Source organism: Cantharellus anzutake, assembly GCF_015039405.1.
Source record: "Cantharellus anzutake strain C23 chromosome Unknown EI90scaffold_10, whole genome shotgun sequence".
Lineage (NCBI taxonomy): Eukaryota > Fungi > Basidiomycota > Agaricomycetes > Cantharellales > Hydnaceae > Cantharellus > Cantharellus anzutake.
The window spans coordinates 957,953-984,237 of NW_024066960.1; the positions used below are offsets into that span (position 1 = coordinate 957,953).

The 26,285-nt window shown below is 49.4% G+C and overlaps 10 protein-coding genes across 10 annotated transcripts; 3 read left to right on the forward strand and 7 right to left on the reverse strand.

Annotated features, from left to right (window-relative positions):
• Positions 1-1,157: 1,157 nt before the first annotated feature.
• EI90DRAFT_101528 (uncharacterized protein) lies at positions 1,158-3,520 on the reverse strand. Its single transcript, XM_039051377.1, has 3 exons — positions 3,003-3,520; positions 2,899-2,946; positions 1,158-2,843 (listed from the first exon to the last, which is right to left on the reverse strand). The coding sequence occupies exons 1-3, from the start codon at positions 3,060-3,062 to the stop codon at positions 1,449-1,451; spliced, it is 1,503 nt and encodes a 500-aa protein (XP_038919684.1). The 5' UTR covers positions 3,063-3,520; the 3' UTR covers positions 1,158-1,448.
• A 425-nt stretch (positions 3,521-3,945) lies between these two features.
• On the reverse strand, positions 3,946-4,392 carry EI90DRAFT_2832597 (uncharacterized protein; the record flags this gene model as incomplete). Its single annotated transcript, XM_039053629.1, has 1 exon — positions 3,946-4,392. A coding segment is annotated over one exon (447 nt), but the record flags the coding sequence as incomplete, so codon positions are not given.
• On the reverse strand, positions 4,361-5,757 carry EI90DRAFT_101526 (uncharacterized protein). Its single transcript, XM_039051376.1, has 5 exons — positions 5,700-5,757; positions 4,983-5,637; positions 4,782-4,921; positions 4,486-4,727; positions 4,361-4,439 (listed from the first exon to the last, which is right to left on the reverse strand). The coding sequence occupies exons 2-4, from the start codon at positions 5,604-5,606 to the stop codon at positions 4,553-4,555; spliced, it is 939 nt and encodes a 312-aa protein (XP_038919686.1). The 5' UTR covers positions 5,607-5,637; positions 5,700-5,757; the 3' UTR covers positions 4,361-4,439; positions 4,486-4,552.
• Positions 5,758-5,788: 31 nt separating this feature from the next.
• On the forward strand, positions 5,789-6,598 carry EI90DRAFT_3044585 (uncharacterized protein). Its single transcript, XM_039059345.1, has one exon. The coding sequence runs from the start codon at positions 5,848-5,850 to the stop codon at positions 6,199-6,201; it is 354 nt and encodes a 117-aa protein (XP_038919687.1). The 5' UTR covers positions 5,789-5,847; the 3' UTR covers positions 6,202-6,598.
• Positions 6,599-7,293: 695 nt separating this feature from the next.
• Positions 7,294-7,946, reverse strand: EI90DRAFT_3119362 (uncharacterized protein; the record flags this gene model as incomplete). Its single annotated transcript, XM_039063207.1, has 3 exons — positions 7,294-7,586; positions 7,658-7,754; positions 7,815-7,946. 3 exons carry the CDS (start codon positions 7,944-7,946, stop codon positions 7,294-7,296), a joined length of 522 nt encoding a protein of 173 aa, XP_038919688.1.
• A 552-nt stretch (positions 7,947-8,498) lies between these two features.
• Positions 8,499-9,088, forward strand: EI90DRAFT_3044590 (uncharacterized protein). Its single transcript, XM_039059346.1, has one exon. The coding sequence runs from the start codon at positions 8,627-8,629 to the stop codon at positions 9,062-9,064; it is 438 nt and encodes a 145-aa protein (XP_038919689.1). The 5' UTR covers positions 8,499-8,626; the 3' UTR covers positions 9,065-9,088.
• Positions 9,089-9,486: 398 nt separating this feature from the next.
• EI90DRAFT_100930 (uncharacterized protein) lies at positions 9,487-10,166 on the reverse strand. Its single transcript, XM_039051364.1, has 4 exons — positions 9,892-10,166; positions 9,739-9,803; positions 9,584-9,679; positions 9,487-9,524 (listed from the first exon to the last, which is right to left on the reverse strand). Exons 1-3 carry the CDS (start codon positions 10,042-10,044, stop codon positions 9,640-9,642), a joined length of 258 nt encoding a protein of 85 aa, XP_038919690.1. The 5' UTR covers positions 10,045-10,166; the 3' UTR covers positions 9,487-9,524; positions 9,584-9,639.
• On the reverse strand, positions 10,140-10,779 carry EI90DRAFT_3044595 (uncharacterized protein). Its single transcript, XM_039059347.1, has one exon. It carries the CDS (start codon positions 10,610-10,612, stop codon positions 10,289-10,291), a length of 324 nt encoding a protein of 107 aa, XP_038919691.1. The 5' UTR covers positions 10,613-10,779; the 3' UTR covers positions 10,140-10,288.
• A 4,709-nt stretch (positions 10,780-15,488) lies between these two features.
• EI90DRAFT_3044610 (uncharacterized protein) lies at positions 15,489-15,738 on the forward strand (the record flags this gene model as incomplete). Its single annotated transcript, XM_039059348.1, has 1 exon — positions 15,489-15,738. A coding segment is annotated over one exon (221 nt), but the record flags the coding sequence as incomplete, so codon positions are not given.
• A 1,168-nt stretch (positions 15,739-16,906) lies between these two features.
• On the reverse strand, positions 16,907-20,146 carry EI90DRAFT_3287335 (uncharacterized protein; the record flags this gene model as incomplete). Its single annotated transcript, XM_039067048.1, has 5 exons — positions 16,907-17,878; positions 17,936-19,528; positions 19,589-19,739; positions 19,795-19,940; positions 19,997-20,146. The coding sequence occupies 5 exons, from the start codon at positions 20,144-20,146 to the stop codon at positions 16,907-16,909; spliced, it is 3,012 nt and encodes a 1,003-aa protein (XP_038919693.1).
• Positions 20,147-26,285: the final 6,139 nt, after the last annotated feature.

Below are 26,285 nucleotides of genomic sequence, written 5' to 3' on the forward strand. Positions count from 1 at the left end.
ATAACTTAGGCAGCACCCCTGACAGTCACAATCCCTGAGATTAGCATTCGCACCTAACTGTAAGTTCCTGGTAGCTATAAAAGTCCTGCCAAATTGTACTTCCAAGATTTGCTCCTTAGGCACCTTGGCTTGACTTGAATCTTTCGTGCCTTCCTGGTGGGGCCATTTCATCTGTCCACCATGCGACGCGCCGACGGGACGCGACCGGGCCAAGGATCGCCACCCTCCCGGCCACTGTAACGGGAGAGGCAAGGCTCTGCCTCCTCCAGAATTTATGCCATGGCTGCTACACCCTATGGCACTTGATGGACAGACTGCCAAACACCCCAACTCTCGAACGCCCTATGGAAGAAGCCGTGCAAGCGAACGAACTTCTTCAGCGCAACATTAATCTGTAACGACCAGCCTCTGACTCCCAGTTGTCGCTATTGGCCCAAATCACTATTTGTGCTTCCCTGTGTCTACTTCGTCTCCAATTAGGGTTCTTGTCAGCCAAGACAACCACGGCATGAGAGCAATCTTAACCAAATTCCGCACCTGTCTCGGGAGGAACGTTCCTCACTGTTTTGTCATATTACAGTGTGTTCAGTCTTTCCATCTGACATCAACATTAACTCTGGAGCAACTTCCCCATCGGGTCGGCTTACTCGTGGCTGTGGTAAGGATAAAACGCTCTCGTTCCTCTTTCCGTACGTCGGTCTCTTGTCGATTCTTGATGGTGCCGTGCAGTCTGCACTCTTGAGCTTGCTTCTGAATCGACATGCTAAGCAGGATTCTGATCGCCCAGAGGAAAAGTCCTTCCGGCGCCCAGGATTTTATTAGTAAGCAAAGCACTCTTACCTCGACTTTGTGACGAACCATATCCATTTAAACCATCTGTTCGCGTGTTTCCCTGCTGTGGCTTTTGCTATAGCCACCCCCGGTGTCGGTCTCTCATGTCCTACACACTGGGTCGTATATAATTCTATTCGTTGACCCACACACAATGCAATCTCCGTGGTGGAGGCGTGTTCGACACGAATTAAAGTCTGACTACTCTTGGGTGAGGGAGCGATAGATGCACGCTTTTATCTAATATAGCTTGATTGGCCAAACTAGGCCCCAACTTTTCAAACATTCGTGACGCAATTCTAAGAGCCCTGAGCGAAACCCTTCGGCGATATCTGGCCTGCCGCCTGACTCTCGACTCTCGGGATGGATATGCTCGAATCGTTGTTCGACACACGGTTCGGCACACTTCCCTCCCCGCGCTTTACCACCGAACCTCCATAGTATGCTCTCCCCCTCTAGTTGTGAATAGTAATCTCGTTCAACGTCATAATATAACAATCGTTACGACTAATTTACGTTAGCGACGTGCTTGTTGTGATGTTCTCATGAGACACAAGCACACCCAAACCCGGAGACCGGTGTGGAAGAATCAAAATTAACAAGCTTATGCAGATACACTAAATGACTTGACTAATGTCGACGACAATTGGGGCTTTCATCCGGCCCTGGAGCACAAATCGAGTCCCATCCCTGCTGGACCTAGGACAGTACGGACTTTCAAATCTAAATGGCAATTGATCACCAAGCCAGCGTCCCGGCACTCGGTCGCCATACCAGGCTACCGGCTCATTTGAATTGGCTGGCAGTTTGCAGGCGATCGGTACATAATTTGTTGGAATCTCGAGTGTACGCTTGCCATTGAACCATACAAACGAGTGCATCAAATGCTCGCCTTCGGAAAAACGTCCGTGTAGTAGGGCTCTTCCTGTTGCAGACGAATAATTCGCTTCAACAGGCTCCTGTAGACTTCGTTGGAGGTCGTAAAATGGGCACTTGATCCAGGACTCATCTGAGTCATACTCTCGGTCCGTCGCGGGATGTTGTAAGTAATCTGTCTCACTCGGGCGTTGAATGGACGCGAGATCAGGGATGAAGTATGAGCAAGGGGGGTCAATTCCAGGGTTGAGAAACCATGTCGAAAAATTCGTAACATGATAGTATGCAATGGAATCGCATGACTCTGTCGACCAGGTGAAGGCACTGGCCCCATCAAAAGCACCGATATATCGCGCTCCGGGCGAGAACCCAATTGTGTGACGGTGAGGAACGGGTAGACGGAAATCTGGGGGAAGAATAGGAACATTGGGAGGGGCAAGCAGTTGAATACGGGGATCGCCCGAAACGTGTAAGAGTGTCATAGCATTGTACCAACTCCCGTCAAGATCTTGCGGAGCTCGTGCTATTAACAGTCCATTGTCCGACACTACAGTGACAGCTGGATAGTGCCCACTGGCAAGAGTGCCAAGTATAATGGGCTCCATACCACGGTCAAGGATGGTGATGTTACCGTTGATATCCTCGGTAGCGATGCGAAGGTTACCGTGGATGAACTCCACCCAGGCTGGAGAACAAGGTGGATCGCATTCAAACCGGGTGATTGCATGCTGTTTATCAATATCGGAAATCTCGATGATACCACTACCAAAGGCAAGTGCAATATAATGACCATTTGGAGAGATTGCTGCACATGTGACAACGCCATTGCGGACATCAGGTTCGCAAAATGCGGATTCATAATCAATCCCTCCTTTTTTCCCCTGACCAGACTTCTTTTGCCATTCGTCCAGCTTCGCCTCCATGAGCTTTCGAGCACCGAGAGCCTTCTCACTTAAGGGAATCATGTGTCCGGAAAACTCGCCGGAAATGCTGAAGATGCGGATGGGATCGAAACGATGCCCACATACTTTGCGGAGGGGTGATGAGGATGGGGTGAAGGGGAGGAATGATCGATAGAGATCCCATGGATTGCCTGGGGCTCGGTTGACTTCTTTCAGAAGTTCAGTTGTACGATTCTGTCAAAAGTGACATCACATAAACGTTGTACAGACGAGATTGACTTTGACATACACTGACCCGAAGCAATTCGCTCGGCGCGGGGGGCGAGCTTGACACCATCTTGAATGTAAGAAGATTTTGCGAAAGAAAATGATGGAACTCTTTCTCCAACTCACTGGACTCCTGTGAAAAGAGTTTCGAGGGGTCCAAGTGCCAGAATAAGTATTTGACAACATATTTGACGGGTGGAGAATCTCTGTGCTTCCGAAAATCACCCCATTTCTCCTCGTCTCCTAATGGAGGACTAGGCATGCGAAACCAATTCTGCTCACAAAGGTCGTTGAAATACTGAAGGAGTGGTAATCCAAAGGAATACCCTTTCGGATCGTTTATAAAGAACACATGGTCATTTTCATTGCCAATTGGGGGACCAGTGATGAATTCTTTTGTGGTTGCATGGTAGAACTTGATTTTTTCCCCGCTCTTCGAGGGAAGATCAATTATGGAGCTAATTGGCTCCAATATCGCGCAAACCTCATCCTCAGTGATCCTGAGGAGTTGCGACAATGAATACAAGCTAAGTTGCCTGCGAGCGGCCAGAATCATCCCAACCACTAGGCGATACTTCTTAGCCACGTCTGGATGAATTACAGACGAATCAGCCATATAGGCACGTCGTAATATGCGCAGGTACTCCGAGTTAAGGTCAGCAGGTGCATCGGTCAGATCACGGTAATATAGGAACTCCGATTGAAGAGTACGGCCATGCTGAGTCTGAAAGCCTACATCCCGAACCCGGATCGAGGCGATAACAGGTAACTCGCGACACGCTGAAGCAAAAGCGTCGAGATCCTCCTCGGATGGTTTCCACTTGGATTTTTTGATGCGATCCCGGAGCCCTTCCTCGATCATGCAACGGACAGTGAAGAAAGTCTCACTCTTCTCAATTAGATCCACGTCTTCGCATGGTATTACGTAACCCGAATCTTTAGCTTCAGCGAAGGCCGAAACAACTTGCGGCTCTGGCCGACAACTCACTAATATGGCAAATGTAGTCGGTAGGTCGCGAAGCATAAAGACAAGGTCCATCAAGGTGTCGAGTTTCGTCTGACTCCCACATTCATCTAAGCCATCCAAAACGATGATGAAGCGATGTTCTCCCGCAAGCAGTCCTTCCATCAGGTTACGCATAGGTTCGATAATAAGAGCCCTCATCTGTTTTTTCAGGGGAAGATGTTGGGCCATCGCCAGGGATGGTTGCCGAAGGTGTCTGACAAGCGATATCTTGAAGTCTTCGTTGAAGGCTGCAAGTTGATGTGCAAGGGTAGAGGGGAATTGGTCAATAGAATCAAGGCCTGTTCCCGCTTGGTTCTTATCCCAGAAAAATGATGCTGCCAGGGTACCCTGGCTTTCAAGAGTGGATGTAACACTCATGCATATTGCAGTCTTCCCGGTTCCGGGAGATCCACGCAGCCAGACAAATCGATTCGTGCTTTCCTTCAAGTGACCAAGTACGGATTGATGCATCCCAACTCGAGTGCCGGGATGACATTCTGACTTGCTCTGTACATAGGTGTGCTCGGCAGGCACTCGGCCCAGTCTCGAGAGCTCAGCTGAAAGCACGATTAGAAGAGCCCCAGTTTGGGAATCGAGACATACATTGCATCGACGACTGTATGGTCTGGAGGAGTGTCAACGTCGTTGCTTCCGTCTGTCAATTACTCAATCAGCTAGCATCCAACTTGAAGACCAATAAACAGACTGAGAATGAAGCGATAGCCTTATTAATGCACGCGTTCACATTGCTTATGCTCTGGGCTATATTTGAGGCCAGTATTATTCTCTTCATAAGCCCTTGAGCCCTCAGTGAGTCAATATGCTTGATCTGTTCCTCCAGCGTGCTGTCAAGGGGTTTGGGAATTCAACAAGTGATCAAAGAGGGACAGGCAACGTACGAGTGAAATTCTTTCAGTAGAAAAACGACTTCAGAAGGGATTTGGCCTGTACACAGCTGGAGGGGCCGCAAGATGGTGGTGTAAGCGCTCCGAACTTCATCATTTAGACCCTTAAGGTTCTCGTTATTGCTATCAACTGTCTGGAAAGATGGAGCGAAAGTCAGAGAACATGCCACCGCTGGTCTCAAAAGAAAACCGAACCTCGCAAGCCTGGAGTAGTGTGAGAAGGAGGCCCGGAATTTCATTGAGGTATGGAACGGGGGAAATCTTGAGAGCAGAGGTTGCGATTTGGAGTATGAATTTTATGGCGCTAACGGTAGGTTTCTTTCCATCACCAGCTGGCCCCGCTGATGATGATGACGTCGAGTTCGATGGGGGAGGCAGAGCTGTCCCCATACCTGCGTGCTCAAGTCGTGTTCGCAGGCTCGTATTCGCATCAAGGACTAAGTGTGTGCTAGGCGCTGAAGGAGAACTATCGATGTTCTGTGGTGACGAACACTGAGACTCCGATAGCTCCGAGTCCTCAAGTGATGGAAGAACAGAATCTTGCGGATCCAGTGTGCCCGGTCGGTCGGGACCCGAGCTTTTGCGTGAAAGCTTCCTCATATACCACCTTGAAACCTTGGAACGGGAACGAGCCCCGGGAGGCTCAAGATAAGATCCACCCGGTTCATCATGACCACTTTCGTCGTCGGGTTGGGCTGTCCGAGCTCTGACGACACGAATCTCAGGAACCCGAGGTGAGGAAGTCGAGGGCTGTAGCAACTCCTCGCCACTGTGATGGGGTGTAGCCACAGGTTGTGGGGCTTTTCTTTTGCGAGGCATGGCACCAGTGCAGTCGGCAACATGTTTCCATCTTGGGAAACAGAATAAGTATTCAAAAGCCCATTTAAGTAATATGCACCAAGACAATCCTACTAGCTATTGAGCAAGCCTTTTGACGGGTGGATTGCAACGTAGACAAAACAGTGTCGGGCTGCCTACGAGTGTGAACGATAAGATATAAAGTGTAAGGACAACCTTTGGTCCTAGCCCCTAACACCTAGAGAGATATCGGGTTTGTTTCATGTATCCCCAGCAAAGCTTGCTAATTGGCACTCATGTCGGCGGCTTTGTGATCGATACACATGCGGCATCACCCGTGACGTTCGCGGTCACTATATTGTACCGAACATCTTATCGAAAAGGGGATACATATGCTTGTGGAGTGAGGGTCACACAACGACGAACCCCACCTTCGCCTGAATCGACAGGACATCACCAAGCCATGAACGGTGCACTGATGGCTCATTTCTCCAACGCTGGAGGGATTGGGATCATCGTGGGTGGAACGCTGCTGTCGAGAATGATAATGGTATTCACTGGGCACCGGAGCATTCCACCTGACGTCAACACAACCAGCTTACCGCAAGTTTTATAACAAAGATAAAATGCTCCTGTTCCTCTATCCATGCACCCCTTGTCGATCCTTGATAACAGTGGATACCCACATCTTTGGGCTTTCTTCCAGATCGGCACGCCAAGGAGGATTCCACTAGTCACTGACAGCACCCTCGCGCTGACCCAATTATGAATCGTATTCATTTAGATCATCTCCTCACCCGGTCCTCTGCTGTGGTCTCTACTACGGATGGGCCCTGGCACCGATTCTCTAATCGCTCGCCATTTAATACGTCCCCCTACCCAAGTCTTGAGTTCACATCTTTTTCTATTCGTTAACCCACATGGATTATTTGCCATAGAAGTGTGCTCTCGACGAGAATTGAGGTTGAGCATCCCGACTCCCCTTGAACTTATCCGGGATCCATAGGTGCAGGCTTTGTCATAATATAGTTTGATCGACTAAACCAAGCCCCACCTTTTCATCCTGGTCCGTCAGGAAACATTCGTAGCGCAACGCTAAGAACCGCGAGCACGATCCCATGATGATCTCCAACTTGCCGCCTGACTCTCGGCCCACAGGGTGGCAAGGTCCACTTGAACTGGTTGATCCCACCATTAGTTATCGGGCAGGCCCAAATTCTTCATACTGCCCCTACATTTGTCCTTAGCACGAAGCTCGAGTTAAACTCCTATAACCAATTTCTCCAACTCCCCAAGACCTTTACATTTTACCGTTCAGCCCAGCAGTCCATCTCCTGCGTCGATGCTTTCATCATGACACACAAACTTTGGCACGCCAAGTCGGTATCCTAAACTATCAAGAACACACGGTCATTTTCATTGCCGATTGGAGGGCCAGTAATGAGTAATTCTTTTTGCAAGGCAGAACTTGACCTCTTTGGGTGGTCAACGATGAAACTAACTGGGTCTAATATCGCATGAACCTTACCCTTGGGAATCTTGAGACGCTTAGACAATGAATAACACACCGAGTGGCTTGCGAGCGGCCACAATCATCCTAATCACTAGTCGATACTCCTTGGTCTACGTCTGGATGAATTCTGGACGAATCAACCGTGTGGGCTCGTGGAAGCAGTATCCGCAGGTGCTCTGAGTTGTATCCGTGAGATCACGGTAATGTTGGGACTCCAGTTGCAGAGCACGGCCACGCTGAGTCTGAAAGCACACTTCCCGACTCCTGAGACGGTAATGGGTAGTTCACGACAAGCCGAAACAGAGGCGTCGAGATCTTCCTCAGATGGTTTCCACCCGGATTTTTTGCTGCAATCCCGGAGCCCTTCCTCGACCATACGGATAGTGAAGAAGCCTCATCCTTGTCGATTAGACCCACGTCTTCACATGGGATGACGTAGTTAGCTTGGGCAAGAGCCGGAACGGCTCGAGGCTCCGGCCGATAACTCGCTAGTGCCGCAAACGTGGTCAGTAGGTGATGAAGCGCGAATACAAGGTCTTGAGCACCTCCTGGTTCTCACATTTATCTAAGCAATCCAAGACGATAATGAGGTGGTCTACCCCCGGAGGCAGAGTCTCCATCAAGTTCCGCACAGGCTCAACGGTGGGAGCCTTCATCTGTCGATCCAGAGGGAGATGTTGGACTAAGGCCAAGCCTGATTGGCAAAGCTATCTGACAAGCGATATCTTGAAGTCATCGTTGAGGGCTGTAAGTTGGTGCGCAAGGGTAGAGGGGAACTGGTTAAATAATGGAATCAAGGCGTGTGCCCGTTCGGTTCTTATCTCAAAAGAAGAACGCCGCCAGGGCATCCTGTTTCTCTAGACTAGATGCCACGCTCATAAAGATCGCAGTCACTGGAGAACCATGCAGCCAAACAAACCGGTTCTTTAAATGATCAAGTATCGATTCTTGCATCCCGACCTGCGTGCCAGGATGGCAATCTGACTTGCCTGCCACGCACGTATACTCGGCTGGGGCTCGCGGAAGTCTTGAGGATTCAGCAACGAGTAGCGGTGATTGAGTCTAAAGCAATAAGGACACCGATGAATGCTCAGTGCGAAGGCCGGCGACTTTAGCTCCAGAGAAGGTAGTCAGTCAGGACTCAACTACCTGGATAGTTCTCAAACCCGAAAGCGATAGATAGCATCATTCAGACAGTTCCTATGTCACTTATTTGCTGATCGTGAAGCAGCGTCTTGTCTGGGTCATGCCTAAGGTCCGCCCTGGAATGTTACACGTTACTTTTCAGAGGAGCAAGGTCGAGTGGGCACAGAGACGGGGACAAATTGCGAGTGAGAAGAAACACGGGGATTGAGAATTTGAATCCTGAAACGCCCCCCACACGATAATGCGGAACATGCTCACACCACTCGGGTGATTGAGTGAAAGGGTTGCCTCTGTCAAAGCGTCAACGTATCGTGCTCCCGGAGAGAATCAGTGGTAAATAGGGAAGAGGATATGGAATGGAGTTGAACGGAGGAAGGAGAGGATGGACAGGCAAGACGCCAAACGAGCATTGTGCCAATGGTTGTCACGATCCCGCGTGACCCTTACACACATCGGACCGTTGTCCAATACTGCAAGCAGGTTAACTCCCACCGAGGAGAGCGATCATCTTCACAGGTCGCATACCATACCTGAGAATGGTGAGGTATCGTTGGGAATGGAATATGGCGCAACTTCTGAAGCAGGGGCGAGGGTTCGACATTTAGACACAAGAGGAGGATCGCAGAGTTACATAGTGGGATGTCAAGCAAACGCTGTTGCATTGTACGGAGGCTGTTGTAGTGTGAAAGAGCACTGGCACTTCTGGATTGAGCTCATTCAGATTGTGGGGGTAGAAACATACACGGCCGCGGGGACATCGAACGAACAGCAGAAAACACCACATGCGGAGAAGGAAGAAACCGGGGATAGAGCCGGGTAGCAGAGCGACACAACAGAAAAACTGACGAAAAGATATGAAGAGAAATTGGAATCGGCTATATATAACCGAGACGTGTATGTTCCCGAAGGTCAATATTGTCACCTTCACCATCCATAAGACATGGGTGCTGGGAGAAACAGCGGCTCGAGCTCGGGATCTATGCAGGAGGGGCACGTTGCATGATCAACGCGGGTAATGCACATGCTGAAGTGAAGCGAGCGATGCGATCAGGGGAAGAACAATCTTGGGTCGGCTACATACCCGGAATGATCCGAGATGAGGTGCTTAAGAACGGAAACGGGCCCCATTAATCCTTTCACCATCCTCATTCCACCTGCCTAACACTCACTTCCCCGTTTCAGGTAAGATGGAAGCGCCCGTCCGTCGACAGACGAGCGAATTGGCGAGTGGCAGGATGGAAACAACCGAATGGCTCCGAACGCCCCAGGCACCATTGCATCTGCACATTTGAAAGGATCTGTCCGCTGTGTTCTTGCACATCGATTGGGAATTACTTACGACCACTTGACTCATCAAACTGGCAGATGGATTCTCAGCGCCAGGGTGAGGCCCCGCTAGAGTGGGCGTCCCGATGGGTCCATGAGGCAACACAGCCTATTGAAAATCAGTGCTATGGAAACTGAAGGGGATTAATTTAGGGCAGGAGGACGCACGGGACCATCTTGAAGTGCCCTTTTGGCGGCACATACACCCATGCACACGGGGTGACGACCTCCGGCTGCAGGAACGAACAAGAGTAAAGACGAAGAATCCAGTATGGTGAAAGTTTGTTCATGGAAATGGAGCAAGGAAGAAACGTTGCACACCTTTCGGCATATACGATCGACGAAGCCCTGTATGAGGGCTTCGCCTTCAGAGAATGCAACGTGACTTCCAACCTGTGTGTCCACGAACAGAATGACCAGAGTGGGGCAGGGGAACCAAGTGACAGGTACCAGCGGATTTGGAATCGAGAGCATGGGAGGGAAAGTACAATAGGACAAGGATTTGATTTAATATCTCAAAAACTAAATAAGTTAGAAAGATGAAATATATGCTCACTCGAACGTTGATACGATCGCAGTCTATGCTGGGGTTAAGGAGGTGCGAGCCGTGAGGCGTCATCTGTTCCAGATGTTACTTGTACGCTGAGAATCCAGGGGCAGTGAAGAGAGGAAAGCAAAGTTGGATGAAATGGAGACAAGGGAGAAAGAAGATCTAACGTTATAATGTCCGTAGCAGATGTGAGTATGGTGCTAGTAGCGGAAGAAGAGATGACTCCCTCGCACCGCTATCCCCTCCATTTCCAAGCAGATTATAAGCATTTTTTCCATATCTAACTTTGAGTTGATTCGCATAGCAAATTTTCGAAGACGTTATCGGAAAATATATACACCAATGATTTCCCACTATGATCGCAATGGCAGCAGCGACCAAACCGGCGAGTTGCTCTCCCAACCAAGGGATCACTCTTGCGACTCCACGCAACATCAAAACGAAACGTCCCACACAATATTTCTCGAATGGGCCTCGCATTGTTCCTCGCATCCATCATACGCAAGGCATGGGGCAAATTTGCAATTTCATTCATGTGGCTCACACCTGCCATTTTGCGTTTCCCGAGCCGTGACAGAGGTCCATTATTACTATATGTGTGAACTCTGTCCCGGCATTGAGGAAAGATAAACGCTTCGGTGAGACAACTCGAACAATATATAGGCCGGGTCGCGCAGGTTGTTTGTATATCGTTTTACCCGCACGTCCACGAGTTCATGGCCATTCTAACACATGTCACTGGTTTGCTTTTGTCCGGCGTTCCCGTGACGTGGTATCCAAGGAGGTAGGACCCCTTTGAGTTAGCCTAACCTTCGCATTCCCGGGTGCATTGCAGACAGATCACTTAGTTATTTTGCCACTGCCTCCACAGTCATGTACCCTGACCCTTGTCGCAGCGCCTCTCACTGTAACGTGGTCTGTTATTGGTGGGGCTGCGAGACCGGCGGCTGAAACAGAAGCACAGAACTGTGCTGACCCAGTCCACATTTGCTGTCCCGGATTTGCTATCTCCAGGCGCAGATCATGATCAATTACTGGAACTAGTTATGAATATCTATCTGGAATCAGTCCCAGAAATATCCCAGTCGAGTACCACTGCGCGAGCAAGGACAGTTAGCCAGTACACGTTTAGTGTTTCCGGCCCGGGTCGGGCTTGGCCGATGTTGGTCAATCGGCTACTCGTGCTTTTTTCATCTCCTCATCGACTGCTAATCCGAACTCCTCAGAACCTCAAGAAGCTGTGGGTGGACCCTGGATGTCTTAGCCATGATCCGACTTGATCAAAGAAAGATAACCTTGAAATGTCATCAGTAATATATCTTCGTATCACGTAAAAAGGTCGAGCGCATAGATCAGTCTTCGCGCTTACATTGCCTTGAATGCAGAAGCTCTTCAATAGGAATAGTCCGCGGAGATGCCAGTAGGATTTTGGGTCCAAGCACGAGTTTCCGCTAGGAAGATCATCTGTGTTGATGATCATTGTTATAAAATCTTAGGACAAGCCGTCCAATTCTGCCCTGCCTTTGATCAATTCGATCATGTCTCCTTTTCTGCACTTTAGTTTCCTACTAAAATTCAATGATGATTCGATCAAGGGGGGTGCGAGCCTATACAGAGCGTGCACAAAGACGAACGCACTCATACCACCTGGGCATGACCACCGTAGTCAAGTATGGCATCCGAGTATATGGCGTGCAAGCAAATCTCCGAGGCCTCCCAGATCACTGGCCCTGAGGTGAAGTCGACCAGGGCCGGTCCTCCTTGCATTCTCCACATATTATTACAGCTCGGCTGCCGCTCACACGTAAGAAAATTCAGCCTCAGATGTGCCACAGAGGGGGTTGGTGGCATTTGGCCCGAACCTTGCACTGAGGATGGACCTACAGGTTGGAGGTCGGGCAGATGGCAGACGTCTTAAGCTCGTGCTGACTCGGAGGTCATTTTTTTTGAGGTTGTCAGTTCGGTGAATTAAACTATGTTGGAGAAGCGCGCGTGCCCAACGCTAATTGCGGTAGGGGCACTCCACCTCAGGCTCTATTCGGTTGAACGCAAACATCAACAACAAAGATCACGTTGTGTATGAGCCAACGAATAGGGAAAAATATAAACCCAACACTTGGGTAGTGATGTATGCAGCACATGGTGACTTGATACGTGGTACTCAATCAGGATACTCGAGATGGAGGAAGAGGGAAAATGGACCGATAGATAGCATGTAACCGTGGACCCGGTTTGTGTAGCTAACAACAAAGAGAATGTCAGGCATAAGGAATGAAGGAAATAAGATGGAAACAAGCGCTACACGTCGGACGTGGTAGTGCAGTGAAATGACGAAACATATAGCATATGGAAAAGGGTACAAGTGATATCCGTACCTTGACGTGGTCATGGTTTGACGTCCAACATGGCGCATGAACAGAGGATCGGCGCCTGGAGAAACTATATATAGAGGCCACAGTGAGAGAGCGGGTGAACAGATGGTTTAAATGATCGAATGTGACTCGTTATTGGGGAGTCCTTTGAATTGTCACATATAATTGATCAGAGCCAAGACCGAGTGAGAGACGTCCGCATCAGCCTCTTTTGCACTTGCTGGACTGTTACAGAGTCAATCTTCTAGCCGATGCGAGAGTGACTTCACTGAGGTATTGAATTGTGAAGTCTCCATTCGTTGTGAAGGCAACACAACTTGTAGAGGACGGATTCTGACTTCGGGGCATCAGATAGATTAGACCGGAATTTTCAGAGTCATACATGAAAACAGGAATCCGCAGGTGAAGCGCCCCGGGGACGAATGTGTTGGCCGACACGAGAGAAACTCATCCAAACAACAAGTTGCGGCGGAAAACATCATGTCGATGTCCCTCACTGTCCCCCGTGGCAGTGCAGTAACAACTGCAGGTAAGTAACCGGGAAGGAGGGCATTGGAACCCGGAAATCGTACATTGATGGGAGAGGGAAGAACTGGCCCAGTTGGCACGTTTGCCTTGCCATTAGGATCCGGCTTGGCAACAGACACATTGATCGGAATTCAAGATCACCTCCCGACGAAGGTGGCCACTGTTGGAGAAGACTCGGTCGCGATGTGTTCAGGCAATAGTTATGTGCTCCCCCCTGCATCGCTCTCGAAAAAAGGCAGTTGGTAACGGAATACACAGCAATGAATGAAGGAATTGCACCTGGGGACTCATCAGTAACGGACGGAAAATGTTCGAACCAAATCTCGTGGTACGGACTCACAACACATCACACAGTGCATTACGCCATGAAGCGGTTACACCGACAGCGAACGATAGACAAAGTAATATTAATCTCGCAGGCACTACCTGAGAAACAGCGTCGATTGGATTAACTATTGTGAGGCAGGCTGAAGCACCATGAAAAATCTTCAAGTCGTGGTCAAGACAGATGAGGGGGAGACCGAGGATTGTTGTGAAGCATCGCTTGACTCGAAGGAAGACCCTTCCACCATAAAACCCATGTCAGAGCTATCACCGTCTTTACCCGCAATCCATCACAAAGCGTATACAAATCAGAAGACGGAAAAAAGGCAGAAATGGGACTGAGTTCCGGAAACGCTTTCATTCTTGTCACTGGTCAACGTCCCAGTTCAAGTCATGATCCCCGGGGAAAATGAAACGATTGATGGGACGCACTGGGGAAGGATCATAGTAACGAGCTGCACCACAAGCACGAACGTCAGCCAATGATAGAACAAGAGAGGCAGCTAGCACATAGGCCTTACCGAGTAGCCTCCACAACTACAGCTAAAGACCGGAGCCGATTTCCCAATGGGACCAAGACGAGAGGTCAGCACTCTGTTGAAAAATCGGTCCCTGAACAGATGATGCCCAGTGGGACGGCTTCACGGTGAGGAGTGGCCATTACGCAATTTTTGGTCCAAGTTCATGGAGCCAGGGAACAGATTCCCATACTCCCATCCTCGGAACGGACGGTGTCTCCGCGCACGTCCAAGAAGCGTGTCTCTGCATTTGCGGAACCCCATGCAAAAAAAACCTTTGTCGAAGAATGTGCTGTCACCGCGAGGCTCAATGCAACTGCGGCAACCAAGAACGTATTATATACTGTGAAGTCTGAGGCACTTCCTCCCCTGGTTTACTCAGCCTACTGGTAACCAGCAACGAAAATATGCTGTTCTCGTCTTGGGAATAGCGATTATGGCGACCTAACCAGGAAGTAGATACAGGGTAGCGCAACGAATGATCCGAGAGTGTGAAAGCACAGTCTGACAGAGCACGAGTGTAATGATTCTTCAGGCTCCAAGTTACAAGTGATGTCGTTGGAGCCTCAAGCGCGTAGCAAGGCAGTACCCGAACAATTCAATAGGAGACCATCTACTCATGATGAGACGCCTTGTCTTCGCTGTCTTAGTCAATCCTGTAAATATCTGGTGGTCTCAGGACGAGTATTACGTGTTGGCCGGGACAGACAACCATTGCGTGACCTTGGTCAAAACAAATGCTGTTGACATGATTGTGGCCGAAGATACACCACTCGTATCGTTGGCCAAACAATCATCCTTGTCCAAATTTGGAACCTTTCTTTCTTGGCACCTTCAAGATCCCCAATTTCCGTGCATGACCATGGAGAATCCGGTCTAATCACGGGGTTTAAATGATATCCCTATTGTTGGTGATGACTGTATTATCGATAGCTCATGATCTGACGCCAGCCTCGAGAAATGAGTCATCAAGTGCGCAGCATCGGTTAACTTGGTGATGTCCTGTCGATTCAGACAAAGTCGGGATCCAGCCCTCACGATGTATGGAGACCTCCACAGGCGCTGGTGCGTATCCCTTCTTCGACATAGAAAATCGAGGATTTCCGCGCGAGTTAGTCAGCAGACTGTCCGTTCTTCCTTCAGTCTGACATACGTCATCAGGCCAGAAACTTCCCGAGGAAACGGAAAGTTGAAATTTTAAGCACCCCTCACGGGTTCGTACTTACCGCAGAAGGACAGCATCGGATGAGGGAAAACAGCAAGAATTTTGTCTAAAGAATGGTTCGTCGCTGGCCAAATTGATCGTATACGCGTACAGATGAAAGCGGGACTCCATGTCTTTCGCTGCGTAAGCCACTTTGTGGGTGTCAGGCCAGGGCTACCTTCAGGGAGAAGCGCCGAAATCCTGGATGGCCATTCTTGAATGAAGTAGTTCCAGAAAATGTGATGGTAGTATATTGATCGAAAGCGTAATCTTGCCTAGACTTTTGGTTGTTGATGAACTGATGTTTGCTTAACCCGCTCACCTCGGTTTCCCTCGTGTCCGCCGCACACCTGGGTTTTTTAATTAGACCTTGCTTGTGTCTCTTATCATTTTCAGGTGTTTTTCCTTGCTTCTTTGATTGGGTATGTTGTTCTTTTTTCTTTGTTCGTGTCCTATTGGATGCTTCGGCCTTCGTGCCTTCGCGCTTACTTGCGCTTCGGCCTCTGTGCCTGCGTTCATGTTAGCGCTTTGCATCTATGGCATGCATCAGCCTATCTTTTCTGGCATCCGCCGTATGCTTATTCCGTTCGCTGGTTGTGTGCTGCTATTTCTTCTTTCTGACTCTTTGCCTTTTTTTTGTTAACAGTTCAACCGTTTGTTTCCGAATGTAAGTATTCGGTCTTACTGAAGGTGCCCTTGCCCTCTCGGTTTCTTCCTTGTTGCTTGTAACTTCTCTTTGTTCTCTCTTCGTCTGTTGCTATCTTCTGTATTTTTTGCCTCACCCGCCACCATCCCCTGTACCACCTAAAATTACTGTACTTGTACTTAACCGGGTCGCTTCATATTGAGAGGCTTCGACTTTCATCGGGGTCGTCGCCACGCTACCTCACAGTTCCAGGTTGCTTAGTTGATAGATGGCCAACAATTGATGACATCACGTTGAGGTCGCACCGCGAATTTCACATGGCCTCTGGACCGATGCTTGTGGCCAATCTTTAACCGTGGAGCTAGACGCCGCACAGACACATACGCAGACATGCGGAGCCCTCTCGGGGCTGTAGCATCATCGCGAAAACCCTACCAGCTGAGGCTTAGAGCAGGTAGTTATAGATGTGACAATAAGATGTGCATGGAGATCGAGACTGAAGTCCTACATGATTAATGGAGTATGAAGTTAACAAGGACGGTAGGGACTGCTCTGCCATACGTCTGGGCTGATACACCTCACATCACAACTAGGCAATGCAATTCTCTTTGTTGCTGGGACAATCCTCTTCGCGGCAGGACTAAAGGTTGCCAACTTGGCACTCCCAGTTCCACTCAATGCGGCGAATGATTGTCGGTCTTCTGGCTGATCAAGTATATTTCTGGGAGGAGTGATGGCGATGTGACAATGGCGATGGAGAGTTCAGCCTTGCGGGCCTGTATTTGAGCTTGGGGGAATGGGTGATTGCCCTGAACACACCTCGTGATATTGCTCTGGACGCTTGCAGACATGCTCGCTTTTTTGCGTCTTCCAAGACATGGATACATCTGGTGCACGAGCAACGCGGGAATATGAAGACTTGTATCAGAGTATTGGGAATCAAGCTAGTGATCGTATAATAATGACTCCGGAGCCACACAAGTGCGTCGACACGGTGCCCAAGGCATGGAGTCTGCAGTGCCAAGGCTACACCAAACACACACGATGGTGGGCAAGTAACACAGCGAACGACAAATAGCAACGAAATCTTCAATGAAAGTAAGGGGCTTGGCATAACGATGGCTTTGCATGAGCTGGTGAGGCTGTAGAATGATTGTGCCGAACTCGGAGTGGATGAGATGAGATAAATGACCACTACTGGTGCAGGAGTCTGAGCCTTTCTTCATTTACGAGCAGCGCCTCGGAACGGCGTCCGAGATTGTCAAGTGATATTTTAAGATTCTGGAGCGCTCGAGCCAAATCCGGGGTGTACGATGTCGGTTGGATGGCAACTAGCTCGCGCCAGAGCTTCACACTTTCTTCATTCACAAGGAGTGCCTCGGAATGTCGTCCAAGGTTGGTGAGCGATGCATCTAGATTCCCAAGCGCTCCAGCCAAATCCGGGGTGTACGATGTCGGTTGGATGGCAACTAGCTCATGCCAGAGCTTCACACTTTCTTCAATCACGGTGAGCGCCTCAGAATGGCGTCCAACATTGTCGAGTGATACGTTAAGATTCCAGAGCGCTCGAGCCAAACGCGGGGTGTATGATGTTGGATGTGTGGCAACTAGCTCACGCCAGAGTTTCACACTTTCTTCGATCACCGTGAGCGCCTCGGAATGGCGTCCAACTTTGGAGAGCAATACTTTAAGATTCTGGAGTGCTCCAGCCAAATGCGGGGTGTATGATATTGGATGGGTGGCAACTAGCTCGCGCCAGAGTTTCACACTTTCTTCGATCACCATGAGCGCCTCGGAATGGCGTCCAACGTTGGAGAGTGACACTGTAAGATTCTGGAGCGCTCGACCCAAATCTGGGGTGTATGATGTTGGATGGGTGGCAACTAGCTCGCGCCGGAGTTTCACACTTTCTTCGATCACCATGAGTGCCTCGGAATGGCGTCCAGCTTTGTTAAGTGATACAAAAAGATTCAGGAGCGCTCGAGCCAAATCCGGGGTGTAGGAATCTGAGTCCATATACACAAGGCAACGGCACAGTGCAACTGAATCACTTGCCAACTCATATGCCTCCTGCAATCTTAAAAAGAACACAAGATTTCCCCTCACATTGCCAAACGCTTTGACCAACATGTGAATGACTTCTTTGGAGGCCCGATCAATGTTCAACTGAAGGAACATGAGACTCAACAAGAGCCCCAAATGATCACTACTCATGATACGCACCTTGGCCCATTCAGGGAATGATGATATACTAATGTACCCTTCCGTCCTCACACAGACTTCCACCCAGCGCAATATCTGCTCATTGAGAAATGCGTGAATATGCCCATTGGGCGCCTCCAGCGGCTCCTGAAATTGGCTGAGATGATGCACGAAATGCCGACATGCATAATGGACGTGTTCGGACAGCACCTCTTGAGGAATGGGTGGCAGCTTAGCCGTTTCGGATAAGTCCTCAATCAGCCCTAAATCTGTCATAGTGGGAAGATCTTTATTCAATATTTCAATGCAGCGCAAGGCTACTCTGGCATCCCCCCTCCTTGCATCCACTGCAAACCGACCAAGTATGGGTGATTGTGGATCGACTCGGTCCGTGAGAAAATCGCGAAAAGATTGGTGCAGAATACGAATCGGCTTGTTAGGTTCCCTTACTCCTGAGACAAGGGGTGCAAGTTGAGCTAATGTATGTCTGATGTCCGACTCCAGGAGAGGTGACAGAATAACATCCCAAGCCGCAACAGATAGTGGTTGCTGTGCAACTAAGATTGCTCCCATCACAATCGGGTAGTCATGCACGAAATCGTCGTTCGTCCAGTTACACTTCTCCAGAATGCTCGCATACAGCCTATCCATTTTTTCCTCTGCAGAGGTCTTTGATCGGCTGGAATCATCATCGAGCAATTTCTTTAGCATCTTCGCGGCATCTCCACCGGTGACCTTCATGTAACCAAACACAGTACGGATCCAAATGAACAAGCCACCTGCTCGCTCTAATATGCATTGGACCAATTCATCTTTCTCCCCCATTCCGATCTTCAAATCATCATGCACATCCTCCAGTGCACGCAGTTGCGATCGGATGTAGATAGCACAGTCATGCATGTTAGTATCGTCGGACAGATTGATGGTGAGGCGATTGATGGGGTAATTCAACGATAGAAAACGGTCAACAAGGTCGAAGTGCCTGGAAGTGACAAAGAATTTGATGTTGGGCGGTAGTTTCGGCACTTCTTTTCGAAGTATGTCGGCAAGATGTGGGAATGCCTCTATGTCGCACTCGTCTAACGCGTCAATGATGATCACCATAGGATGGCTAGATGGTGCTGTCGTGAGAAGGAGAGGCTCAGCCACTAGTTTCTCGAATTGCGTCGCGAACGGGGCAGTCGAGAGGGCTGGGTCCTTCTGAAGAGTCGATATGAGCGAGGTACGGTATGCAGGGTCGTGGGTTGCCAGAGATCGAGCCATGCCGCTGAACAGATGGTCCGGCCGTGACTGCTCGCCTGCTTTGAAAAAGAAGCTTGACGATGATATCTTTTCTCTTTTACACTCCTCTGCGATTGAGAGCGCAACAGATGTCTTGCCGGCACCAGCCACGGCCGTTAGCAGTAATACACGATTCTTGCTATCCTCCGTGGTACGACACCACGCCATGATACGCTCAATCAGATCAATCCTAGTGTCTTTCAGGCACGGCTGAGTTGAATCGTGATGGGGGACAATGGGATATTTGAGTTCATTCAGAATTGAGGCTTCTACTCCACGAGTTAACCGATCTTGATTGTTTGCTATTGCGCCAACCGTCAAGTTTGTCTGCAGCTATGTGGTTTCGATAATGAAATCAGAGCAGAAACATAACCGGGGATCAAATGGAATTACCTGGAACATTGCCAAGGCTTCGCTAAAATCTTTCTTTAAATCATCGATCCTACTAGGGTTCTTCATATGAGAGAAGAGGTTGCGGATACCAGACTGCCTTTCCATCTTCCCACGCAATCGACCGATGTCAATCCGAATGCGCTCCAGCGCCCTACAAAGTACCTACGTTATAGAAGGATTATGGCCTGCGTAGAGCAGATACTAACTCGCTCAGTTTCTTGACGCCTTCCATCCATGGCTTAGGCTCTTCGTTGGATCCATCATACGAATCGATGGCTTTAACCACATTCATCATGGCGTCCCCGATATACTTCCCAAAACGCTCCCATTCTTCCTTATTTCCCCTGAACTTCTACACAATGCAGATTGTCAACATCCGTTCCAGGATCGGAGTAAATTGCTACTAACTCTGATTTCAGTGAGGATGAAGAGTGCAGCATTAGTGGCAGCCTGTAGGGGAGGGAACACGCCTGACGCGGAATTGACGGTGGCGAGAACTGGAATTGCAACATCACCCCCCACGGCGAGGAGATTATTGACCCTCTGCTTCAGCGACATGGTCAATAATGGGTGGGTGGAAGGATAGGGAGCAAAGGTCGGCCGCGCAGTGGGTGGTGACACTCAAGTAGAGGCTGCGCAGTTCACAGCCAGAGATCGCCGCAAAGCGTAATTCATCCCATTGCGCACTTATTGGAAAGTCTTGCGGCAGATTCCACCCTCTTATGCAGAGAAATCACCCTAGTTGCTGACACCCATCCAGATATCTTGGTTCAGCTCTAGGTTCCTTACGTGAGATTTGATGTAAAGTTCGGCAGCAGGAACGAACACTCCCCGATCTTGCAGGAAGGCCAGCGCCAGGCGCAGATGGACTGTTCCATGTTCGCGAAATGTATAGTGATGCACCCCAGAAGCAACATGCAAGAACACAGTGGAATGGGAGTATTTGGCATTACCACGGCGGCTAACGACTAATGAAATAGGAGCTATCGCGCGTAACTCAGTCTCGAAATAGAGAACTAGTATTAAGATGTTTACCTATCGCGCGTAACTATAACATGAAAATACAATGAGTTATGCGCAAACACAGATAGGAAAGAAATGGTATCACCTCAGTCTCGAAATAGAGAACTGAGGGAGGGAGAAAAATTACGGCGTCCAGCGTAACTTATACGACTGGAGCCAATATCGCTTAAAGCGATTGTCTGTGACAACTAGCGATATAAGACAAAGTAAATTGGGAGCGCGTGGTACCGCGACTCTGAAACAAAAAGGTATAGTCGTTGTTAGTCACGACGATATTAAGTTAAAATAAAGACTCCCCAATCCACGCTGCAGCTCGGCTGTTGTCGATGAGCGTTGATATTCCAACACGCCCACTCAACGATCATGACCATCGATAATTCCCATACCTCTGGTGAACTTGTCGTGTTTAGCCAGCGCAAGTCCTTTAGTAAGAACGTCGGCCACCTGATCGGCCGTCAGGACGTAATCGAGCTCTACGTCTCCATTGTCGACGCATTCTCGAATGAAATGTTGTCTGACGCGAATGTGTTTAGTCCGCGCATGGAAGGTGGGATTAGCGGCAAGGGCAAGAGCACCCTGATTGTCGCCGAGGATGGTGTGAGGAATAGAAGGGGGTTTGAGGATGTCGCCAAGAAATTGCTGAATCCAAATGGCTTCCTTAGACGCGTGAGTCAATGCCATGTATTCACCTTCTGTGCTGGAAAGAGCCGTTGACGATTGTTTCTTTGAACTCCAAGAGACGGCAGCGCCGGCAATCTTGAACACAAAGCCGGAAATGGATCGATGATCGCGCGAGTCACCCGCCCAATCGGAGTCGGAATAGCCTGTAAAATCATCATCGGGAACTTTACCGTTATAGACTAGCTTGTAGTTCCGTGAATAATTCAAGTATCTGAATACACGATTAACGGCGGCGAGATGTTCCTTCCCAGGATTGGCGGAGTATTGGCTCAGCGCGCCCACTGAATACGCAATATCAGGACGTGTACCGAGCATCGCGTACATGATGCTACCGATTCGGGATTGATAATCGCGTACATTGACTTCAGGGGCATCGAGACGGGGTAGTTTGAAGTTGGATGCGATGGGAGTGGAAATCGGACGAGAGTCAGCAAAACCAAAACGTGAGAGAATGTCTTTTACGTAGCGGGTCTGGGATATTGAGATTAGGCGCCGGGATCGATCGCGTGTGATCTCAAGTCCTAAAAACCAATGAATGTCCCCGAGATCCTTCATCTTGAAGGCCATCATGAGTTGAGACTTCTTGGCGTTAAGAACCTTGACATTGTTGGATAAGATCATCAGATCATCGACGTATAGCGCGATAATGCAGAAGACATGTCCCTTCCCACGATGGATGAACACGGCATGATCCGAATCACACCGGAGAAAGCCGAGTTTCGCGAATTCTTTCTTAGCCTTTTTGTACCATTCCCGCGAGGCCTGCTTCAAACCGTACAGGCTCCTCTCTAACTTCCATACCACATTCTCCTTCCCATAGTCCGCGCTCCCCGCTGGTGGATCCATGTAGATAGTATGTTGGAGATCGCCATTCAAAAAGGCGGTCTTCACATCCATTTGGTGGACCTCGAGATCGAGTCGCGCGGCGATGGCGAGTAGGATCCGGATAGAGACCCATTTGACCACAGGTGCGAAAGTTTCATCATAGTCAACTTGAAAGATTTGACCAAAACCTTTAGCAACAATCCTTGCCTTGTAACGTTCAACGGAGCCGTCCGCTCCCTTCTTCAAGGCGAATACCCAACGACAACCGATGACATTTCGAACATCAACTTCGTCAGTACTAACCGGAACATAGGTCCGGGTTTCCTTCAAGGACAATAGTTCGTCTTGGCAAGCTTCGAGCCAGGCGTCAGAGTCGGGGCGGTTCATGGCGCTTTTGTAGGTGAGTGGAATATCGGATTGGGCGACGTAGGCGTGGGATTCGCCCACTGGTTGGGTGTCTGTGGAATGGGGCTGATTGGATCGGCTATAGGAACTCACGAAATATCGATCATCATCATCTCTCGTGTGCGCGCGTCGTTCGCGTCTCGATCGTCGCGGTCCCTCCGGTACGGATTCTTCCCCGACATCTCCACCGATCACACTATTCAATCCATCCACTTGTCCATCATCATCATTGTCCCTTTCCCCACCGTTCTCGTCACCATCCATGCAACTTCTGTGATCATCATCTTCCCTCTCTACCTCCCCGTTACCAGATCCAACCATACTCCCCCTGTCAACCACATGCGAGAGAGAATCCACCACAGGAGATTCGATCGTAACACGTTCAGAATCAGGTGAACCCTCGAAGAAGTGGACGTCGCGAGACTCGTGGATTTTTCGAGCGTCGGGGTCGTATATTACAAAGGCCTTTTTGCCGACGGCGAGACCTAGATGGATTCCCGTAATGGACCGGGCAGCAAGTTTATCCCGTTGACCTTCAGGAACAGCAAGAGTAGCCTTGCATCCAAAGGTGCGTATCGTGGATACTGATGGTTTGTTGCCTGTCCATAGCTCGAAGGGAGAAACATCATCAGGAAGGGTGGAATGGGGAACGACGTTTTTGACGAGTGCAGCGTGCCTGAGCGCGTATGGCCAAGCGGTCCGTCCAACAAGGGATTTGACGCTTTCAAGCATCGCAATCACCATTGTAACGAGAGTCCGGTTAACACGCTCGGCTACGCCATTCTCTTGGGGGGTGTGGGGATTGGTTTTCTCGTGGACGATGCCGATGTCTTTGAGGTATTGGGTGAAGTCGTTAGAGAAGTACTCACCACCACCATCGGTACGTAAGATTTTCAGCTTTTTCCCGCATTGACGTTCAGCTTGAGCCAGGAACTCCTTGAACTTCTCGAGGGCGTCGCTCTTCTTCTTGATAGGGTAGACAGTGAGATATCGCGAGTGGTCGTCAACGAACGTGATGAAGTATCGATACCCTTCGCGTGTCACGGTCTGTACCTCACATACGTCTGAAAAAACGCGTCCAAGAACTTCGTCAGAACGGGTAAGTGTCGACTTTGGAATGGGGGAACGTGTATGGCCTGACGCTTCACACTCTTCACAGTAGGTAGAACTTCCCTTCCCATCCCCGATCACTTCCATTCCCCTGGCCATTCCACTCCGGACCATCTTCAGAATCAACTGCGTCGAGATGTGTCCGAGTCGGGCATGCCAAACATCAAGAGACGCTGTCGCTGTGGTTGTTCGAGCAACCAGCGCGGCTTCGACATTCCCGTCCTCGACATCTCTACTGATGTACGCACAATCTAAACCGGTTACGATACAAGGTAGCCTATAAAGGCCACCAGAAGTCTTGGCAATGCCGAGTATTTCGTCGTTTGGATTGAGGATCCGGCAACTGTGGACGGAGAAATGAACTTGTATCCCAACTGAGGTCAAGCGTGCCACGGAGAGAAGGTTAGTACCGATTTTCGGACAATAGAGAACGTTAGTGATGATGACGCAACGATCTTCGGTCCCATTGTGGAGGATGACTTCGATCTGGCCCTGACCAGTGGCAAAAAGGGCACGTTTGTCGCCGAGGTAGACAGGACGAGGAGGATGTAAAGGTGAGTATGAAGAGAACCAATTGCGATTAGCGCAGATATGTGATGACGCCCCAGAGTCTATAACCCATTCAGTCATCCGTGCACGATCGCTCCCTGCAACCGCCACCTGTTCTTCTACCAGAAAAAGGTCGATCTTGGCGTCCTTCTTCTTATCCTTCACGGCTTGTTTATCACTCGACTTTGCCGGCCGTTGGCCTTCAGATCCACCACCTTCCGCCCAACACTGTTTGAAGGTGTGTCCCAACCTCCATTTACAGTTAGTGTTTGTACAACGTGGGCGATCTTTAGTCTTTTTAGATTTCTTCCCGTCCGACTTATCTGACTCTTTGCTAGCAACCTTTCCAGATTTGGCAATTAGAGCGGTAGACGACCTAGGTTTGGATTTCCGTTTCTCTTCTTGGAGAATCTGAGCGATGAGTTTGTCACAGGCAATCGTGGATGCATCGTCGAGATCCGCCAACGTTATCGTTTTAAGGGTATCATACGACTCTGGTAGTGCTTCGGACACTATCATAGCAAACTTGGCGTCAGTATAAGTATTGCCAAGACTAGTCAGTCGGTCGCGAAGTCCCCGCATCTCGATCAGCTGAGGCTCAAGAGGTTTGGAATCGTCTAGTTGGTAATGATGAAGTTGAGTCATCACTCTAGCTGCATCTTGTGCACCGACTCCATTGTAACGTTTCGACAGGGCAACCCAGGCTTCTTTAGCGGAGTCTTTCCCTTCAATCATAGATAGAGGGGTGTCTTCAATGGTGAGTGCAATCTGGGTAAGGGCGTTGCTGTTTTTCTTATCCCATTCGACAACAGCAGGATCAGGGGAAGTAGCAGCCGCTTTGCCAGAAGAGCTAGAGGACGATGAGGAGGAAGATGAGGAAGAGGAAGATGAGGAAGGTTTGTCGGAGGTTTTGGAACTGGGATCGACAAATTCCCAGAGTGCTCTGTCGACGAGAATCATGCGGCAGCGAATAGACCACATTCGATAGTTACGACCATCGTTCTTTAATTTCTCGATGTTGTAAATATTCTTAGAACTATCGTTTGAGGTGGCCATGGCTGGGATCACAACCTAATGAAATAGGAGCTATCGCGCGTAACTCAGTCTCGAAATAGAGAACTAGTATTAAGATGTTTACCTATCGCGCGTAACTATAACATGAAAATACAATGAGTTATGCGCAAACACAGATAGGAAAGAAATGGTATCACCTCAGTCTCGAAATAGAGAACTGAGGGAGGGAGAAAAATTACGGCGTCCAGCGTAACTTATACAACTGGAGCCAATATCGCTTAAAGCGATTGTCTGTGACAACTAGCGATATAAGACAAAGTAAATTGGGAGCGCGTGGTACCGCGACTCTGAAACAAAAAGGTATAGTCGTTGTTAGTCACGACGATATTAAGTTAAAATAAAGACTCCCCAATCCACGCTGCAGCTCGGCTGTTGTCGATGAGCGTTGATATTCCAACAACGACCCTATCGTGTCACTGTCCTTAGCTTCCATCCAAATGCCTTCCAGAACCAGTTTCACCCACTCCCGAAACCTTTCATCCAGCTGCCCATCTCCTGACCTAGCACGTTCACACTCTCATCATATTAACCGGGATTTCACTTCGCTGCCACACCCCACCCCATGCCATTCTCCCGAAGTTATAAAGGATGGCTCAGGGACGCTTGGACCTGTAAGGAATCAAGGACTCTCCTGGATGACTTTTCCACTCCAGGAAACCCGTTCTGTGCAATCGATTAATGATGATGCCTCGAATACCCTCTTAGCACTGATCAAACGGATCGTTACCATGCTCCGCTGTCGTGAAATTTCGTTGTGCTGTGGCTGTCATTCTTCATACCGTTAGGAATACGGGAATGGACACCGGGGCACGCTCTGGGGAGGCTTCATATCTGCGGATCGTTAGCATTGTCCGTCACTGGACGCGTACACGTTACTTTTAGAGTGCTTCATAGGTCTTGGTAGCCAACGCTAAGTGACCGTACTGTGCTCAATGTTCTTTCCTGTAGTCGCCGATGACGGATAGCCGTTTGGTGTTACTGATGGGAGACATGGACCGCATCAACTCGTTTTGGAGGGTGTACGTGTTTG